This window comes from Staurois parvus, unplaced genomic scaffold (genome assembly GCF_062004578.1).
Source record: "Staurois parvus isolate SC_StPar_1 unplaced genomic scaffold, SC_StPar_1.0 ptg000155l, whole genome shotgun sequence".
In the NCBI taxonomy this organism is placed as follows: domain Eukaryota; kingdom Metazoa; phylum Chordata; class Amphibia; order Anura; family Ranidae; genus Staurois; species Staurois parvus.
Window position 1 is genome coordinate 23830378 of NW_028317951.1, and position 21183 is coordinate 23851560.

A 21183-nucleotide genomic window follows, 5' to 3' on the forward strand; every position below is an offset into this window, starting at 1 on the left:
TACAACTTGACAGTTTTACTGAGCGATACACCTGATGCTCTGATGAGAGAGGCTGCTTTTTTATATAGCAGCAGCTCTGCTTGCATCTCCCCTATGCTGTACATTTACAGAAGGCTTTGTAGTTTGTGAATGGTTACGCATGGGTTCACATAATACAAAGCGCTCTGTGACTGGACAGGCAGGGAAGCTACATGTGACTCTGCATTTACTGGAGTTTAGACCAGAAAGTCAAGTATTGGAGTGCCAGGAGTGCCGGTCTCCATCAAACTATTAATCAAAGAGATAAGTCCACCATGTGGCATGCACCTCTTTGGACTTAATCCATAGTAATCTGACATATTTTAGAAAGTGACTGAATTCTTGGAGTTCAACTTTAAGGTGCTGAACTGTGAAATTGTTTGTATCAGAAGCATTTGTTCTGCATGGTCTTGGATCATTATTAGATACTACTAATCTAGAATATTACTGAAAAAAGCACCCATCTTCATCAGTGACAGAAGCCTAATAGAATAGATTGGTAGGTCTTCTCCCTTTCTGACTGCTATGAAATTTTCCACTTTCCACACCACCTTATCAACACGCTCTAAGCCTGGCTCCCAGTCTGCCTGCAAGGTCTGGCACTTGTAGTCTGCCAAATCCTTAGACAAACGTTCCTCAACATGTACACCTGCACTTTCCACAGTTGGGGGGTGGGGGTGCTTGGACAACCTGCTTCTTCAACATTTGTAGGGAGTGGTATCCCTGGGCTACAGACTGGGATATTCTCTGTTTGCTCTCACCTTGGTTTCTTACCTCCAAACTTCCTTTGCGGTCCCACTGACTAGCAGATCTCCTTCAAGCTCTCTTGCGTTTTTTTTGGGCTAAGGTGTCAAGGCCCAGTTACTGTGGCTGAACCTTTAAGGTTTTTCTTTCTCCAACTTGTTTACCATTAGCTCCAACTTGGACCTCATGTTCTGAATGTCCTCACTTGAATCCAGGGACCCTGTATGAAATTTATCATAGTTGTTATTGACTCCCTTCACCGGAGGCATTCTGGCTTTTATATACATTACGGATGCTTACCTGCATGTCTCTGTATTTCCAGTACATCTGCATTTCCTGCATTTTGCTGTAGGAACCCTACAATACCAGATAATGACCTTGAGTTTTGGAGTCTTGTCTGCGCTTCAAGTGTTCACAAAGGTGTTAATCTTAGTATTAGCGCTGCTCTGCTCTATTGGCATCTTCATCATAGAATGCTTGGATACTTCCTGTTGAGGGGACAGTGGATACAAGTTTCTGTTGAATAGCAGGTCTACAGTGCAACAGTTTTCAGTAGTTCCTGACCTTTCACAAATAGTTGCTGGAGCCAACTCATCATTTGAAGTATCTGTGTCTAGTCCTAGACACAGATCAGACAAGAGTTTTCCTTTTACAGAACAAAATTAAGACCTTCCAGTCCAGGAGTTGGCTCACTTTCCTCTTACATCCAAGTCCTGGGCCTACTTTAATGCATTTACATTTACCCAGTTTTACTCTTAAGCCCCCATCAACATACTGGAGCAGTGCTGGACCATTCTGCTGGAAGATCACCAGATCATCAGACAATGCCACGTCAGTGGCATACGTCAACCATCAGAGTGCAACTAAATGTCTTGCGGCAGCTAGACTGTTTTTTTTTTTTTGGGGGGGGGGGGGGGTTTGTTGCCAGTGTCCCATTCTTCAGTTAGGCAACAGTATAACCAAACATTCTAAGAATGTTAAAAATTCTGTGTTCTTTAATAAACTTCAAAAAAGGATTATACATTAGTTACAAATATCCTGCATTTAAAGTTGCATCCAGCACATTGGTGCTTTAAGGGTTTCAGGAAGACTCCTTTTTAAATATTTCCTAAGTGTGACGCTAACATTTGCCATCTGCTTAACACCACTTGTATGTCTGAAGCCTAATGCAGCTTGATCCTGCTGTATGATGTCATCTACCTTTGGAAGGCAATGTAAGCTCTTTACAAGCATGCAAATAAAACAATGCAAATTCAAGGCTTCTGGAGCAGATTGTATTTGGTAACATGTACTCTTAAAAAATACTCACTGGTTCTCTTTGAAATGCAAGCAAAAGCTGTAGGCCTTCTGTTATGAGTTTACATGCACTAAGAGTATTGCTCTAATTCTGCTTACTTTTTGTCCTTCATTTCGTCAGAAGATTCATTATATTTTCATATTTTGTAATACTGACAAGTATTTAGCTTAATTTTACAGTACTGACACGGGCAACTTATTTATACACCATGGGTTATAGGCTTGTATCTTCAGATGATGGATGCTGGCAATCTTTTTGAGGGCACACTTCCTTGGGGCACCTCCCCTATAATCCTACACCACCCTATAAATCTTCAGTTTTTGTAAAACTCTTGGACCTCTTCTTCCCAGAAAAAAACAGCTTTACTAGCTTATCAATTTTTTTCTTTATTTTTTTATGTTTGGATTCTTACGCCAACCCTCATGGTCTTCTATTGCCTACACAGAAGCAGTGTGTCTGAAACCTTGGGAATTGTACACAGGGTGTATATAGGGGCCATGGTCCATCACTATGGAACTCAGTCCCTGAAGACCCCTTCGGGGGGGGTATGCTCACTGTAACACATGAAACCTGGACTTTATATATAGGGTCACCCTGAATTTGTTCTGTTACTTTGTAAAACGGTTATGTTTGGAATATATGCATTTCAGAGTGCAAACTTTTAAAATTTGGTGCTACACCCACAGGTACCACACTTTAATGCCCCTTCCACCACCTTTTATTAGGTACTCGGGAACTTCCTCCTGCCGTTTGGTTGCAGGATGGTTTACATCTGAGTTATTGTGTACTCCTTCTAGACACTATCCTCCTATTTCCGATACTCTACTCCATAAGTACCCCACAGGGTAATACCCCTACTTGTAGCGCTAGTGGAGACCAGGTGAAAGGGGGCCAGTTCTAAACAGTCAAACATTCTCTTTGCCAAAGGCCTGCACAACACTCAAACTGAGTAACGATGTGTACCTTGCACCAGTTTAGGACGTGGTTCTAACACCAGTCTCTGCATCTGATTCTAGTTCTACTTCTGGCCTGCAACAAGTGGCCTATTTTGCATCCATGTCACAATTTCTCGGACAAATTAGAGCCTTAATTTATCCATCTTCATCCAGAGGATGCATTCTATCCTAGAGGTTGCATTCGTTTTCTTTTTAGGCTTTCTTCTAATTTTCACCTGGTAATCTGGCCAGTGATTGTGGTGTTTTTCAAAAGAACACGCTCTTCAGCAGAATGTATCAGTTATAGGGATGAGGCAGACCATTTAACGCTATCAGAGGTGCTTGCAGTGATCAGCTTTTATTTATGTAAAACTATTATCCCAAAAGGAAAAAAGTTTTACTGTAACTGCTTAAAAGTATTGGCTGGAGTTTGGCTTCAATTTGTTAGTGTATGTGAATGTGCTAGTACATCGAACACTTCCCTCCCCCCAGACTGACAGTGCTGCTGTCCAAAGGTTCTGTGCATCTTCATCCAGAGTGGAGGCACTGTAATACAGGTGGTGTGTTATTGGCCAGATCACCAGTTGAAAACAGAAAGGGGTGGGGGAGCCTAAGGAAAGAAAATGGATGCAGCCACCACATCTAATAATTGATACGTTGCAATGTTTTCTTTTTTGTTTTAATACTTGTTTAAAAGCTCTTTAAAGGATATATTCAACTTTGTTTAAAACAAAAAAAATCACGTTTTTGCAAGTAAAAAAAAAAATGTGCATTTATTTTTTTTTATTTTTACTTTTTTTTTTTTTTTTTTTTTTTGCTAGAAACCTGAAAAGCATTGCACCCGCGACCAGTATATCACAGGTGCAATCTCAGGCTTCTGCACACTGTCCGTGTATCTGTCTGCTCGTACCTCGTACGGGCAGGCAGTTACTGAATGACTGGAAGCATCAGTGAACTACCTAGAGCGCACAACAATGCCGTGGTGGTTCGCTGAAAACTTCAAGCCATCAGCCACAAAGGGTGTTGATTCTTGTAGTTCCCCCCATTCAAAGAACTCTGTGGCCACGGTTTTTTAAAATGTGACAGCGAGCGCAGGGATAGATCCCCACCCCCCCCCCCCTTTCACAGTGGGGGCCGGGGGGGGGGCACGGGGAAGGGAGATGCTGCAACAGTAACATGTTACACCCTGAATACGAGTGTAACATGTTACAAAAGATAATCTTATCCTTTAACCTGGCAGGCCTAACCCTGCAACCAACACTTGTCGCTCTTTCTACAGCTAACTGTACTAGGACATTGAAAGACCAACATGACCCTGTTTTTCAGGATCATGCGGTTGCAGATCAGCCTGAAGCACATCATAAGACAAATTTCCAGAATGGCTGTACTCTTCATTCTTATGTGTAGAATTCTGTGGCTAAAGGCATGAGCATCAGAAACTGATTGTAAAACTTGCCTCACACATGTCCTTCCAGAGAAAACATCAGATTGGTGAGGCCCTTGACCAGTTCATAAAAGAGGTCACAGGTGAGAGTTTTGTTTCCCCAGATGATAAAATCTCCCTCCTCCAGAGCTACTGCTCTAAATGCAGAGCACCTCCACGTTTTTCCCAGGCTTCAGCTTCAAAACCAAAGTTCAGTCTTTTTCCTTTTGGCACAAGGCTTGGTTCAGTAAAGCCACCAAGCTGTCTCCAAAGCCCTGTTCACAAGGAACACCGTCACTTCGAAGAGTGAGGGGATGCTGTTGCAGTTTGCACCGCTGGTTTTAAAAGCATACATGATAAAGTTAAAAACTCTACCTCTCACCACTTTCTTCTTTCAAATCAACCAAAAACAGTCCCAGGGCAATCAAATTTGCAAAAGGCCATGAACCACCTTTTATCACAGGAAGTTATACCAGTACCGCCAGAGGTTTAAGGCATTCTACTCAAACCTGTTCACAGTACCAAAGTCCAACAGAGGTATTCCTTCCATCCTGTTCCGAAAGTCCCCCAACTAATTCCTTCACGCTTCAAAGTTTCGTATGAAATCTGCAAGATCATTTATTGCCTTTGAGACAAATCGAACACATGGCATTTATGGACAACCAAGATGCTTACCCTCATGTTCCCATTTACTCACCTCATCATCAACCTATGCTTTGCACAGGCAGACAACCACTTCCAGTTTGTCGCTTTGCCCTTCTTCTTGCCTTCTGCTCCAAGGGTGTTCACAAAAATGTTGGCACCCGTGCTTGCCCTTCTCAGAGCTCATCTAGGTGATATGCTGTCTTCCTGAAAGATATATCTCCTTTACAGTTCTCAGCAAATGTCCAAAAGACAATCCAGCTGCTTCAGGATTTTGGCTGGGTGATTAGCTTCAACAAATCTGCTGTCCAGCCATCCCTGTGCCTGGAACACTTGGGTCTGATCCTGGATGCATCCCAGGGAAAGGTCTTCCAGAAAAGAAAGTTCTCACACTAAGAGCTCATGCTTAGTAACTGAGATACAAAAGTAAAAAAAAAAAAAATCACAGAAAGTTTGCCATGAGAGTTCTGGGACTAATAGTGACCTTTTTTGTGGCAGTACCTTTCATCTATCTCCATTCAAGAGCTCTCCAACTAAACATTCTGTCAGCATTACAAAAGTCGGTTATTTCCCTGGTATTTTCCCTGCTTCTAACAACCCAAGCAAGAAAGTCCTTCTCCAGGTGGACCAACACTGCAACTCTTAACAAGTGGAAACTGACGCAAGTCAGTCAGGCTTGAGAGAAGTCTTCCAATCTTTGACAGTTCAGGGAACGTGGTCAAAGACCAAACTCCCCATCAGCATTTTGGAGCTCAGAGCTGTCAGGTCATCAGACCAACACCGGAATCCCCTTCTAAAGGTACACCCACTTCATGTGCAGTGCCACCACAATGGTATATATCAGCCTAAGGAATCTGGCTGCCTTTAGGGAAATGAACCAAGTAATCTCATGGACAGAAACTAATTTCCCAGCAATTTTCTGCAGTCCACATCGCAGGAGTAGACAATTGGCAGGCGTATTGTCTATTGACTAGAATTTTGCTGTTGGCACCCTAAGAGGGTCAACCTTATCTATGCTTTTTGGTTTCCTATTGCTTTGCAAAATCCTTTTATCCAAGGTGTTTCTCGTGTTCAGCCCCTTTTACTGCATCTATTGCTTCCTTGGGACCTTAATTTGGTTCTCTGCCTTGCAGAACCGGTCTTTTTAACTCATCGGGGATAGTCTCTTGGAGATTGTCAGCAAAGTAGTCTTTTTGGTTGCTATAACATCTGTCAGATATATTTCTGAATTGGTAGCCTTTTACTGTAAAGAACCTTTTGCATACGTCACAGTGACAAGGTTGTATTATGTCAAAGACCATCTTTTGTTTCAAAGGTGGTTTGAGCGCTCATCTCAATTAGGACATTGATCTGCTATCCCTGTGCCCTGCACCTAAGCATTCAAAAGAACTTTCTTTCTGAATTGCCTGGAAGTAGTCATAGCCATTAGAATGTACCAAAAAGCTTCTGCTTCTGTTAAACAGATTCCTTGTTCATTTCCGCGGGACCTTGTAAGGGGCACCCTGCTTCTGAATCCACCATTGCTTGGTGCATAAGGAATTTGATTAATGGAGCTTTCACTAAAAAAAACTAATGCCTCTTCTAGCGATGTTACAAGCTCTCTCCACCAGATCTGTTGGAGTGTCCTGGGCCTGGAATGGGGTGAGGTTATAGGGGAGGCGCTCCAGGGTGGCATGTCTGCAAAAAGCTTGCCAGTGTCCAGTCACCTGAAGGTGCGAGCCTATAATCCATGGTGAATTAATAAGTTGCCTATGTCCTGTACTGTTCTCCAAGATATGGGATTTACAGGCAAGTCAAAATTCTTCTGAAAATCTGAGGGCTAGAAACATGTCACACATAATGTCATATCAATGGTTTATTTTATTTTCACTCTGTCACCTGTCTCCTAGGTTTCAAGAGATGTGTTACAAAGCTTACTTGGCAATACGTCAGCATGCCAATCTTTTTATCAACTTATTTTCCATGATGCTTGGCTCTGGAATGCCTGAACTGCAGTCTTTTGACGACATAGCCTATATCAGAAAGACTCTAGCCTTGGAAAAATCAGAACAGGAAGCTTTGGAATATTTCATGAAACAGATGAATGATGCCCATCATGGTGGATGGACAACAAAAGTAGACTGGATCTTCCACACAATAAAGCAGCGTGCTTTGAACTGAGCAGCAAGCCTGAAGCAGGCTGTAACTTGCCACCCACATTGTGGGTCCTCACTGCACTGTTATTACGGACAGGCAGCAAAGACCAGCTGCATGGGAATTGCACAAGCCACAGAAAGCATTATTATTACAACAGCAGCTATGTGATTGCGCCAGAACCATTAACACTAACAGGGTCTACAACAACACTAAAGGAAAACATTTCAAAAGCTACAGTCTGGATTTCAGATGTTTTGCCTTAAGGTCAAACAGGAGGCTATCCTCTTACCTTGCAATTTAGTGCCCAATGTATATGGTCATGGTCTATTTGATACAAACAGAAGTTTGGCATAGAGAAATATTTTTGTGATTCCCATGTGTGTTTTGGAATGCTGACTTTTGAATTTTGGTGCAGTAATACACTAGAAACCAGACTAAAAGGAACTTCCTTCCTTAATGCCTCTCAGTATTGTTCAATTGTAATGCAACCATATATACTTTTAACAGGTGTCCATTTTCTTTTCCTTCCTGAGATACCATTTGTTTTGTGAAATGGAGGGTCCCATTGAGAGATAGATAGATAGATAGATATATATATATATATATATATATATATATATATATATATAATATTTTTTTTTTTTTTTTTTAAAGTTGCACCATTGGATTGCTGAGAAAATAATCTTAAACTTTCCTGAAGTTTAAAAGAAGTCACTCAGTAAGTGTGTATTAGAATGACCACAACACTCTTCATTTCTTAAATGTTTCATTGTACATTTGTGCTTTTTTTTTCCTCTCTACTACTTTATAAGAGACCAGATGGAACTAGGATTGTTTTAAGTTAACTGCTTATTGCACTGAAGAATGTTGCTCTTATTGAAAGAATATCTTATTTTTATAGTCTTCCTAGGCTATGGTAAGGAATTTTGTTTTATGTTACAAAATGTACCTGACATCTAACCCCTATTTTAGTTTCTGTTTAGGATGTTGTTTTAAGTGTAATCTGCATTCACTTTATAGTGTCTGCATGATTTATTTTTATTTTGTTTTTGTATAGTACCTGATGTTAAACATTTAGGGTTTTTGTTATTTTTTTGTCTTTTGATGCTTGCACATGTGTGTACAAGAGTTTATATATGTATGCAGTTTTTTTGCACACTGATACATACATTCATTCATTCATGCTTTAATAAATTGACAGATTCCTTTTTTATTCTGTGTAATACCCTGCTACATTTTCCTGATGGGATGATGAAAAGCACAGATGCAATATTTTGTCAAGTTCTAGTTCTCACTCTTTTTAAATCTCACTGTGTTAAGCTTGTATTTCATTAGTTTCCACAAATAATCCTGCTGAGTCATTTTAAAAGCTTTCTTTGAAGATTTGTGACCACTAAAACCTGTTACAGTATGCATTACACACCAAAAAGCTCTGTCACAATCTAGTTTATACTTGCAACTGACCTTTTACAAACCGTCTACAATACTGACATGGAGCTTGTTAGTACAGATTTGTTTTCTGTTCAGTAGCCCCTTACTGCATTTTGTCTCTTGACTGGCTAACTTGTAAGTAAGATCATTCTATGGAGACTGCTACTGTTTACCTTAATTTATTGCAGCAGCTTGAGGGCTCCTTAAAAGGATACAAGTCTTTAGGAAATAGAAGCCACTCCGCAGATGTACTTCTGAAGATGTGCATGAAGTAATCATTGTTTGTCCTTTCTTTGTTGCTTACATAAATAGTGATTAATGATTCCCTATTTGTGAACAATTTAAAGATATGCATTGTTTCATGGGAAGTCACAAAGTTAATAGTCGTAAGCTGTTTGAAGGAATATTGTTTTTTAAACTACCTTACTATTACCTGGCCTTATATTAAAATGTTGCTGCTAAATACTGAACAGCTGATGTGACCTTCCAAAATTGTTTAGCCCAGTGTCCATGAACTTTCAAGGGCAAATACAGCATGTTCTTTACATCGGTTTGTGACATTTCTGACATCATTCAGCATTGATTGCAGGTGTCCACCTTCAGCTTCTTTGGAATTCCTATAGACTTTTATTGGGAAGGGATGCAGTTCTCAAGTAAACAGAAGTCCGTCAAAACAAAACACGGCTTCCTTCTGGGGATGAAATAAAATGCCATAATTCAAATTTCTCATCTAGAGGCATTCATAAATATCAGACACCCTCCAATACCACCAGTGATTTTCAGGTGTCTTCTCATTTCATGATCTCTGCCTCTCAGACTCCTAAGTGTGGAGCAAATGCGCATGTTGACTCTACATCCCAAAGTTCAGTGTTCTGACAACTTATTTACAGGCCAAGCATTGCCAGGTGGGAAGCTAAGGATGCAACCTTGCTTTTTATGTAAATTCTAGCTTTCAGAAAATGTAAACAAGATCCTTTGGAGCTTGCATAGCTGCTAGGTTAAGACACTAGAGGATACCTGCTATGAATTGGTGGGTAGTTGTGTATGCACCTGACAGGAGCACTTTAAATTTATAATTCAGTGATATTTATATTTGCCTACATAATCATTACTAAATTAAGTATATATTAAGTTAGGTATGCCAATTATGAACCAAAACATTTGCTAGATGTAAAGTCTATAGAAATGTTTCATAAAGCAATCTCTGAACCTACATAGAACTTAAAAGTACATTAAATGATAGAAAAAGTCCAGTTTGGTTTTGTTTCTTTAAGGTGGCTGTTTTTTTGTTTTTGTACAGCCAAGATCAATGCTTGTCACTTCATGTTTAGTAAATAAAATAATCTGGGATCATTTTCTGTATCTGGTGGAAATTGCTCGATAACATATGAAGAACACGGCCAAAAACATGCCAGTCTATCTCATTAAATATACAAAGACTAAGTTGAGTGAGCCATGCCTTTTCATTCTGTGTAAAACCGAAAGTTTGGAGACCCCTGCTCTACATGCAGTTAACTGGCCTTAAGGTTTTAGGGGAGCAAACTCTGTCCAGTGGTATCTGCAAATGCCCTGTTGCCAGTGGGAGTAAACAATGTCCAGTCCTTAATTTAAGTGGGAGGAATATTGCCCCATCATTCATGTCCGTGGGAGGGATCATGCCCCATCATTGGTGTCAGTGGATAGAATGTCCCCTCAAGGGCTGAAAAAAGGCAACCAAAGGGCCACTTCTGGCCTGCAGGCCACAATTTGGGACCACTGGTGCAGAAGTGCAGGAATATTGTAGTCTAGTCAGTGTTCATATAATTGAGGTGAATAAACTTGAAATGGTGTTGGTTACCAAATGTAATCTCTGGCAGCTAATCACTTCTTGAATACATCTACCAGAAAAATCATGTTTACCGGTTCAATTTTCCAAAATGAACACAATTTCATCATTACAGCCCATTATTTAATATGAGCCTTGGCTGTAGCCATTCTGATTTATGCTTTCAATGGCAAAAATGTTCCTTGCAGAACTGACTAATGCCTATACTGCATGCAGATTAGATATATCCCTATGTTTATTTTCAGGAATAATGGTTTACTCTTCTCCACTCTCCTCCTCCTCCTATATCTAGGCCTTGTCTTTAAAGACTGTTCTCCCAACAACAAACCTCACACTTGTACTGTCACACACTTGGGACCATTTAAATGCCACGGAGCCACTCAAAGTACCCACTAGTGGCTAATCTGAAAATCTATCAAATTAAATTCTAATACACAAATATGAACATTTTCTTTAAGGTAAAGTCTTCATTAAATAAAGATGCACTATACATTTCCCTTTTTAAATAGTACTTTGGTCTGTATTTATATTGGCCTGCTGTAATGCTCTAGGACAGATTGGGACATGGGGAGGGGCAGCAGCTGAATCCAGTCTTTCTCTGCTGTATTGTCCAATGTTGTCAGTCTAACACAAAGAGCTTGCTGATAGAGGGATAGAGCACAGGGATGATCTAATCAGAATGTATCCATTCATAGGCTGGGCCCACAAGTAAGCTGCACTGTTTTACCTGCAGTGAAGAAAAATGTATAGCTTTGCTGTGTGGTAGTGGTGAAAGAATTGCAAGAGTGAATAAGCAGAATTTAATTTTATTTTTGGCAGGTAAAAAAAATGTGTATTAAACAGCTTGTTTATAGATCTGTTTTAAAGCCCAACTCTGGGCACAGCAAAAAAAATCTCTTGCAGTAGGCATCCCGCACTGCAATGGTTACTTTTCATTAAGTCTACATGATTGCAGAAGAGGCCGAATTATTATTACCTGACTCTCTGCTCTAGCAGGTTCCTGTATTCTATATGGTGGAGGCAGGAGTGAGACTGAATCTGGGAGGTAGCTTACAGAAGTGGCTGCCATAGACTGATCGCACAGATCAAGGGAGCCTGCTGGAGCGAAGAAATAAGTAAATAATACCGCCCCTTCTGTAAGCCCCTAGACTTAACAAGCACTTAACTTTTGCAGTGTGGGATTGGGAGGGAAAGTTGTGGCTTTAAACCCAATTCAGATTGCCGTGCATCTGAATTTCTTTTTGCATTTGACTACACTACATAAGGGCAAAGGCCACAGGTTACCAGCTATTCCCTGCTCTGCCCCCTAGTTTAATGTTAACGCCACCTATTTTTGTTCATAGGGTCTAACATTACTTGACTTTATAACTGAGACCTCGCCAAATGCCACTCCACTGTTCAAAGAAACTGACCCAAATGCCAGCAAGGGCAATATCCTTGTAATGGGGGGGGGGGGGGTTTAGAGATAAAGGTAGAAAAAAATTAAATTTCAAATCGGGCAATGTACACAAGGGAATCCTGCACATGGGATCTAAAATAAATACCTCATATGTCAGAAATAAATTTCCAGCCAACAAAATACAAGAATACAGGATATTTAAAATGAAAATGAATATAAGAAAAAAGGGGTGCTTAATCCTCAATTTTCATGTTTTCAGTTAATTTCCAGTAACTTATTAGCCTCTAGAACAGATGCTGTATGCAGTGTTTAAAAGACTTGAATTCTGATTTATGGAATGTGAAGGTAAGGTGCTTTTTGGCAATAGTTTGCCATTCATAAGGACTGTTGCTCTTCTCATTTGATGTATATAGTCATTTTCATTACTCTTTTACAGATTAAATAAAAACACGGACTATAGTATGTATGTATTGTTATTGTTGTGTGTACATAACAAGGGCATGTGCAACCCCTTTGCTCCTTTTTTAGTGCACTTTTTAAAGTTGCACAAAGCACATTACTCCTGTAGCAAATAAAAATAGTTCTATTTTAATTTAAAATGTAATTCTTAAACTTGTTGCAAAACTTTTTTTTTTTACACTCATCTAGCCCTAAAAACATGAACTTTTTGCATTGTGAAAATTGTATTTTATGTGGTTTATTATGTAGTTACGAAAGCATAGGATGGTAATTGACGTGAGGATTTTAGGTTTTTGTGGCTTAATCACCAACACCACCCTTTTTTTCTTTTTTTTTTTTTTTTATTACCTAGAAAACTATATAAATATGTAGCATTATACAGGACATATACACTAAATGTTCACGTAGCAGGAGTGAGGTGAATGCCGTTAACTATCACCTCTAGGTCCAGGTTTTGTGTAACCACCAGTGTATTGAGCACATCTTTGTCCTTACGTCCGGTATTTCCCACTGTTTGCACTAATTGTCAGAACCACACAAGTCTGTCATCTGTTGACTAGTCAGAGTGCATTTAAATATGACTGGATACAGAATTGCTGAGTTTGGTTCTCTGAGCCAGTGAAAAGGGGGCATAGAATCTGGTTCATTCTTCAGTTTTGGGTTTTTTTTTTTTCTGAATGCAGTTTAGTGGAGTTACCACTTAAATGGAAGCCCCTATGACTCTTTTCAATCTAGCAGTAGGAGCTTGGTGGACCCGTTGTTGTTTTCATCTCTCAGTCTATGGAACCTGACAGATATTCCTTGTCTGGCTGGTTTTCAGAAAGTTTGAGACAATAACTACCCATACCCTAATGAATAGTTTTATTTACTCTTAGGCCTTGTTCACACAGGGTGTACATAACCACACGCCTGTGGAGGGCCGTGTTTACCCACACAGGGTTGCACAGGTGTTCCTGTGCATCCCCATGCAGGCAGTCCTATTCATGTCAATTGGAACGCAGCACGTGTATGGGGCCATGCAGCAGCACAGATGTGACATTGGGAGTAGCAGCTCTTTCCGTGCAGCTTGTGTGTCCAATTTGACCGCTGTGGGACTGCCTACACAGGGATGCATCGAACACCTGTGCATGCTCGTGCTGGTACACACAGCCAGCCACAGGCGTATACTTATGTATGCCACCTGTGTAAGCAAGGCCTTATGAAAGCAAGTCTTGCAATGTGTGCTTTCAATTGTGAATATATTTTCTTTGTAAAATAAACTTTATTTTTAAATGAGCATTTGTTGTATTAAAGTGGAATTCCTGCCAAAATGTTTGAGTGTATAAAAGGTAGGTTTTAGGCTAGGTTCACGCTGGCCCTAACAGTAAATCAATTGTATGATATACTTTTCAGCACACCACAATGTTTGATTGCTTTTTCTTTTTTTTTTCTTCTTTATTTGAAATGTCATGTAGTGACATGTCTGAGCAGAACTGTCCAGACCTGCTGCATTTTTCTGCACTGCATTGCACATGACATCAGCATTGTGGAGTTATGGGGACATATAGAAAACAATTGTTTTCTTGTGCCCTAGCAGTGGCTTTCCTTTATCCAGTTCAAAAAAAATGCAGGTCAGCTCACATAGTGTGAACAAGCAATTATTGCTGTCTGTGTACCTGATGTGTTGAATCTGGATCCCTTGCTGTTAGCAGGACAAAAAAGGCATAGCCAAAATTTGACATGGAGCATGAGTTGACACATGTTCCATGTCAATGGTTTAAGTGGACCTGAAGTAAAAATCTCAGTGCACTCGATATGCCCAGGGAGTCTTGCACTTACAACCTCATAGCTATATATCTACAGTGGAAGTATAAGGAATTAATGCATCTGCTAATTCTGATGAGATGTGGAGAAAGATTCAGATTGTCACCACTGATGGTTTCTAAACGCATGACATGAAGGCTTGTTCGGTTTCTGTGTGTAGGATAGTGATGTGGATTTAGAAACCATCAGAGTGGTAATTACCTAATGTGTTGTACTGGTACTTTGGGAGATGGGGAGGGGGTTGCAGAGTGGACAGTGTGCTATCTTTTATAAAACTCCATTATGTGCACCTGTCTGTGGAGTTTTTCTTCGTTTTTGTGATGGATAGATCATCAATAGTATTTTTTATACTGATGTTTTTTTTATGTTAAGCCACAATTCTCTAAAACATTGAACAAATAATGTTCCATTAGAAGAAATCTTTAGTAATTACAACTACAGGAAAATAGCAATTCCTCTGAAACATTGATTCTTTTGACAAAACACTGTGGTCCTTTTTTGTTAACACAAAATAATGTACAGAGTGACACTAACCACAGCAACCACTCAAAAATAATTTTCATTAGCTTGATTACATTGCAATAGAAATTGACTTTCAAATATACTGGTTTACTGTTACTAAAATGAATATTTCTTTGGCTTCTTTGTAGTGGACACCTCTGAAATAGCCTCTGGTAATTTTGTTTTATCAATTACCATGCAAAAGATACTTTTTAAAAATGTTCTGGTTATTCTATTAATATTGTGTTTAAAACAATATTTTAGTTCAGGTGGTATGTTGGCAGGTTGAGTAGCTTGCTGGCTTCTTTCATATCTTGGAGCCTTCTGTGGTATCCTGCCTGCACATACCTAGTATGCCCAATAGACAGAGTCTCTTTTGTGCTTCTTTGCCTAATTTTTTTTTTCTACTAAAATTCTGGAGCAGACTTTCTTGCTCCCTTCCGTATGTTTGTGGAGGCAACACTTGTGAGAGATGTCTATCTACTGGACTCCATGAGTTGATAGATGCTAGACCCATTACAAAAAAGAGAGCTTGTTCTAAAATATGTATAAGCTGCCATTGCTGTCTTCTCATAAAAAGGCTAGTTGCCTGGCTATCATGCTGATATAATTCCTTCAGTTCTTTTGAGTTACTGACCAGGGACAAGTACATAGATCTGATGGTTTGACTTTCTATGGGCACTGAATCCAGAGACCTCTTGGCAGCTATAATTTTCATTAGGTGGCAGGCTCTTTATTTCTCTCATTACAGGTTTTCTTCATTTTTGGATTGTCTTTTCCATTAATGTGTAGTCTGATTTTTAGCAAGTGAATATACTGTTATTACCAGTATGTGCTAGTTCTTTTCTAATGTGTCAAATAATAAAGTGTGCTATATTTGATTTTAAAGGGTTTCTGTTAATAAAATGCGTACATCCATAGATAAAAAAATATTTACTGTAAAATTCAGCTCACTGACATTCATTCTTACCTTCATGGTACTGATATACTGAGAGCCATATAAAAGATTATTTTGCATACCTGTTCATTCACTGAAGAATTGCTGACTCTTTTCTCTGGACGCAGTTTCCATTTTACTCTTGGGCTGGGCCCAATTTTAAGCTGTGAATCTTTTGGTTATAGCAATTTAATTATATTTTTATTATTATACAGGATTTATATAGCACCAACAGTTTGCTCAGTGCTTTACAATATAAAGGGAGGCAATACAGCAACAATGCAGTTCAATACAAGAGGGATAGGAGGGCCCTGCTCCTTGGAGCTTACATTTACACTCCTGACATTTTGAAGTGTCAATAAGGTTAATGCAATCTTGAATGCTGATAGTACCAAAAAGCTTTTGGGACTGCTTTATTATGTATATATTATGATGACTTTCCTATAGACTAAATGCAGTGTCAACTCTATGGGGTTTATTTATTACATATGCAGAGTGCAAAATTAGGCTCACTTCTGCCTAGAGACCAATTAGCTTCTAACCTCAGCTTGTTCAATTAAGCTTTGGCAATAAAACATGGAAGCTGATTGGTTTCTATGCAGAAAGGAGCCCGATTTTGCACTCTACAACTTTAGGAAATAAACTCCAGTATTTTAAATTCTTGCCCTTTTTAACTTTTAAGTATCAATTTAATATTACTACTTAAAAGTGTATCTATAGGCTAAACTTTTTTTCTTTAGTTTTGGAGCAGTGAAGGAATAGAACTCCTATCGCGTTTTAATGCTCTCTGTTGGTGAGATTGCTTCACTCCTGTCTGATACAAATGGTTGTTCCCAAGTATAAGAAGTGAGGGAAAACTTCTTTCATGGTAACCAGACAGAAATGTCAACTTTTTTTGCTTAGGTAGGGGAATGCTAGAACCTCAGATTTGTATGGTCTGCTTTCCTGGTGCAGATTTTCATTCATTTCCTGTCTAGTAAACGATCCCAGAAGGGGTTTTAAACTCTCCCTATTTTGTCAAACAAAAGAGAAAAAAATTGGATATAGTTGATTTTAAATGACATGAAGGATAAAAATAAAGATGTTTTTTATAGCTCACTGGATATATGGCCAGTAAATCTGAGTTACAGGTTTCATCAGAGAAATAAACCTCATGGATACAAATATGCATATTTCAGGTTAAAATTTTAATATACATTAAAATGTATATGTATGAAATACACTCACCGCCCACTTTATTAGGTACACTTGTTCAATTGCTTGGTAACACAAATTGCTGATCAGCCAATCACATAGCAGCAACATGCATTTAGGCATGTAGATGTGCTGAAGACGACTTTCTGAAGTTCAAACCTAGTTTCAGAATGGGGAAGAAATGGAATTTAAGTGATTTTGAACATGTCCTGGTTGTTGGTACCAGATGGGCTGGTATTTCAAAAAGCTGATTCACTGGGATTTTCATGCACAACCATCTCTAGAGCTTACAGAGAATGGTCTGAAAAAGAGAACATATCTAGTGACTGGCAGTTGTATGAACAAAAATGCCTTGTTGATGTCCAAGGAGAATAGGCTGACTGGTTGCTGTGCCATTCAGATGGTAGGGTAAGAATTTGGCGTAGATAACATAGAAAGCATCTATCCATCCTGTATCAATGGTTTAGGCTGGTGGTGGTAGTGTAATTGTGTGGGGGATATTTCCTTGGTACTAGCAAGGTGTACCTAATATAGTGGCCAGTGAATGTAGGTATAGTGTTAAGAAAATGTGTTCTAACAAAATGACAGGAGTTTAGAATATCTATTATATTGCCATGGACTGCACCCAACTTCACAAAGTATTATTGACTGTCTGTCACTGTACAGTTATAGGAATGCAAGGATATGCGATAGTTATTACTGTTGTACATTATGGTAACCTGTCGTTTAGGTTTTATTGGCCAAAATGTGAGCTGCCTTGCTAGATTTGTAGATCAATTTCTTTTTTTTTACCTTGTTATTCACAATTCTAACTTCAAAAGCCAGAAGAGCCAAGCTACTACTTCCTACTTTTTAAGTTGTCCGAGGATTTATTTTTTTATCAATGCATAGCACTTAGTTCTAATTTGCTGCTAAATGCCTAGTTTATAGGATAGAAGTGACACTAAAAGTCAGTTTAGCAACTACAACTAGTCAGTTGTACAACCTTAATATTTAATGTCATAATATGAAAGCCGCTCGCCATAACCATATAGGTGGCCAATTGTGTGCTGATTTAAATAACAAGACAAGGCAAAGCTCATTGAAACAAGTCAGATTTTAGTTTTCATTCGTAAAGAACAGCTGCAATGGTGAAGTATGATTTAGTAGCTGTGACAGTGTTGCTGCATTGCAAACATTACTCTTTACCTTTTCAAATATGCTAGACTTTGCTCCCTAAAAGTCTTCACATTTGTTTTATTTTTGGCCTGATGTCTTTCAAGAGCAAAACATAAATCAAATTGCCTTAAGTAGATTCTTTTTTCCATTGGTTAATTTTTTCTGTTTGTTTTTGCATGATGTTCCTAATGCATACTACTTACTAATATATGACCAGATTAAACATGTTGTTTAACTACACAAAATCTAGTTCTTGTAACTTTATCATTTATATTTTCAGTAAGTTAACGCTGGTATGACTTGTAGATAGGAATCCATTGCTGTGTTTGAGTGAGCCTTTTAGATATCATTTTATGTCCTATTGCTTTTTGATATGTTTCCTGTTGCCAAAATACTGCTGGTTAGGCAAGTTCAACATCGACACAAGTCAATTTTAATTCTTGCAATCCCAGGTTCACCTCTTATGTTCAGTTGTTATGAATATCTTCGTTTAGGAATTTGTTGTTAAACCTGTTTTACTCCCATGTTTTGTTTATTTAATGTTTCTTATGGAGATTTAATTGACTGGAAATAAGCTGGTCATTTACCGTAAATATTGAAGAAACTTCCTGTATCATTTTGTTACATTAGCTATCATGGCTATACTTCTTCATTTATAATGTATATTATGTCTATATTAGTTACCAGGTTCCAAAACCTGAATAAAGGATTATGCATTTTAAACCTTTCTTCTTGTTTTGCTTCTAAATGTGTTTTCTATTTGTAAAGGGATACTACATATTTTATTAGTTACAGGTGATTAGACAGTATCTCACAGAAGTGAGTGCACCCCTCATATTTTTGTAAATATTTTATTCTATCATTTCATGTGACAACACTGAAGAAATGACACTTTGCTACAATGTAAAGTAGTGAGTGAACAGCTTGTATAACATTGTAAATTTGCTGTTCGATCAAAATAACTCAACATACAGCCATTAATGTCTAAACTGCTGGCAACAAAAGTGAGTACACCCCTAAGTGAAAATGTCCAAATTAGGCCCAAAGTGTCAATATTTTGTGTGGCCACCATTATTTACCAGCACTGCCTTAACCCTCTTGGGTATGGAGTTCACCAGAGCTTCACAGGTTGTAACTGGAGTCCTCTTCCACTTTTCCATGATGACATCACGGAGCTGGTGTATGTTAAAGACCTTGTTCTCTTCCACCTTCCGATTGAGGATGCCCCACAGATGCTCAATAGGGTTTAGGTCTGGAGACATGCTTGGCCAGTCCATCACCTTTTACCCCCAGCTTCTTTAGCATCTTGGAGGTGTGTTTGGGGTTGTTATCATGTTGGAATACTGCCCTGCAGCCCAGTCTCCGAAGGGAGGGGATCATGGTCTGCTTCAGTATGTGTCAGTACATGTTGGCATTCATGGTTCCATCAATGAACTGTAGTTCCGCAGTGCTGGCAGCACTCGTGCAGCCCCAGACCATGACACTCCCACCACCATGCTTGACTGTAGGCAAGACACACTTGTCTTTGTACTCCTCACCTGGTTTCCGCCACACATGCTTAACACCATATGAACCAAATAAGTTTATCTTGGTGTCATCAGACCACAGGACATGGTTCCAGTAATCCATGTCCTTAGTCTGCTTGTCAGCAAACTGTGGGCTTTCTTGTGCATCATCTTTAGAAGAGGCTTCCTTCTGGGATGACAGCCATGCAGATCAATTTGATGCAGTGTGTGATATATGGTCTGAGCACTGACATGCTGACCTCCCACCGCTCCAACCTCTGCAGCAATGCTGGCAGCACTCGTACATCTATTTCCCAAAGACAACCTCTGGATATGACGCTGAGCACGTGCACTCAACTTCTTTGGTCGACCATGGCGAGGCCTGTTCTGAGTGGAACCTGTCCTGTTAAACCGCTGCATGGTCTTGGCCACCATGCTGCAGCTCAGTTTCAGGGTCTTGACAATCTTCTTATAGCCTAGGCCATCTTTATGTAGAGCAACAATTCTTTTTTTCAGATCCTCAAGAGAGTTCTTTGCCATGTGGTGCCATGCTGAACTTCCAGTGACCAGTGTGAGAGCGATAACGCCAAATTTAACACACCTGCTCCCCATTCACACCTGAGACTTTGTAACACTGAGTCACATGACACCGGGGGAGGGAAAATGGCTAATTGGGCCCAATTTGGACATTTCCACTTAGGGGTGTACTCACTGTTGTTGCCAGGGGTTTAGACATTAATGGCTGTGTTGAGTTATTTTGAGGGGACAGCAAATTTCCACTGTTATACAAGCTGTACACTCACTACTTTACATTATAGCGAAGTGTAATTTCTTCAGTGTTGTCACATGAAAAGATATAATAAAATATTTACAAAAATGTGAGGGGTGGACTCACTTCTGTGAGAGACTGTATATAGTGACCACAGTTTACAGAGCACTTTTTAGATTGTACATTCACATCTGTCCCTACCTTATATACACATCGAACCAGTTTGGACAGCAACCAATTAACCTACCAGCGTGTCTTTGGAGTACAAGAGGAAACCCATGAGACTATGCAAACGCTATGCAGGCAGTGTCTTGGTTGGACCTTAGTGCTGCAAGGAAGAAGTGCTAACCACTAAGCCAATATACACAAGGCAACTTAAGAGCTAAATTCTAACAATATATTTCAGTTTTGCATGGCTGTTGTATAGTTCTATCATATACTGGCTTGTTAAGCAAAATATCTATACCAGAATTTCCAGCTCTACCTTGCTGTCGCATCCTTTTGCAAAGCCTTTGCAGGTATCCTTTCTGGGAAAGGAGATTAGGCTTGTGAACTCTACTAAGATGACACCTAAACACATAACTAAATTGTTAAGATGAGGAAGTGTACCTAAAGAAAAAAAAAGAGCTACATACGGCACAAAAAACAAGAACCAAATTCAAAGCGGATAATACAACAGACTTAAACTGCTAGACTGAGATACTGAATGTAGAATGGCCAGAGCATAAAACATAAGTAAAAAGACAGTGTTGGGAAACCTTGCTGATGCAGGTAAGGATGATTTAGTAGGGAACACAATAGCATATTTAGTGTTTGCCCCAATTTGGTAGCAAAACATGCTGATTTTGTTATTTGAGATTCCCCCTTCACATTAGTTAACTGAGGAATATTTTTTCCTATACCTAGGATTGGGCAACCATGTAACCCTCTTATCTAGGTTTCTCTTTTCTGGTTTAGTGTGGCTTATGTTAATGTGCACATATTTGACAGTTGAGTGCTCTCCTACT

At 39.3% G+C, this 21183-nt stretch overlaps 1 protein-coding gene across 1 annotated transcript in view; it reads left to right on the forward strand.

The window, feature by feature from the left end:
* PIK3CA (phosphatidylinositol-4,5-bisphosphate 3-kinase catalytic subunit alpha) overlaps positions 1-18625 on the forward strand; it is a 139485-nt gene extending 120860 nt beyond the window's left edge. The window contains exon 21 of the mRNA XM_089675538.1: positions 6949-18625. Coding sequence (XP_089531664.1) covers positions 6949-7219 — 271 coding nt within the window. The 3' untranslated portion in view covers positions 7220-18625. The remainder of the gene's footprint in view (positions 1-6948) is intronic.
* Positions 18626-21183: the final 2558 nt, after the last annotated feature.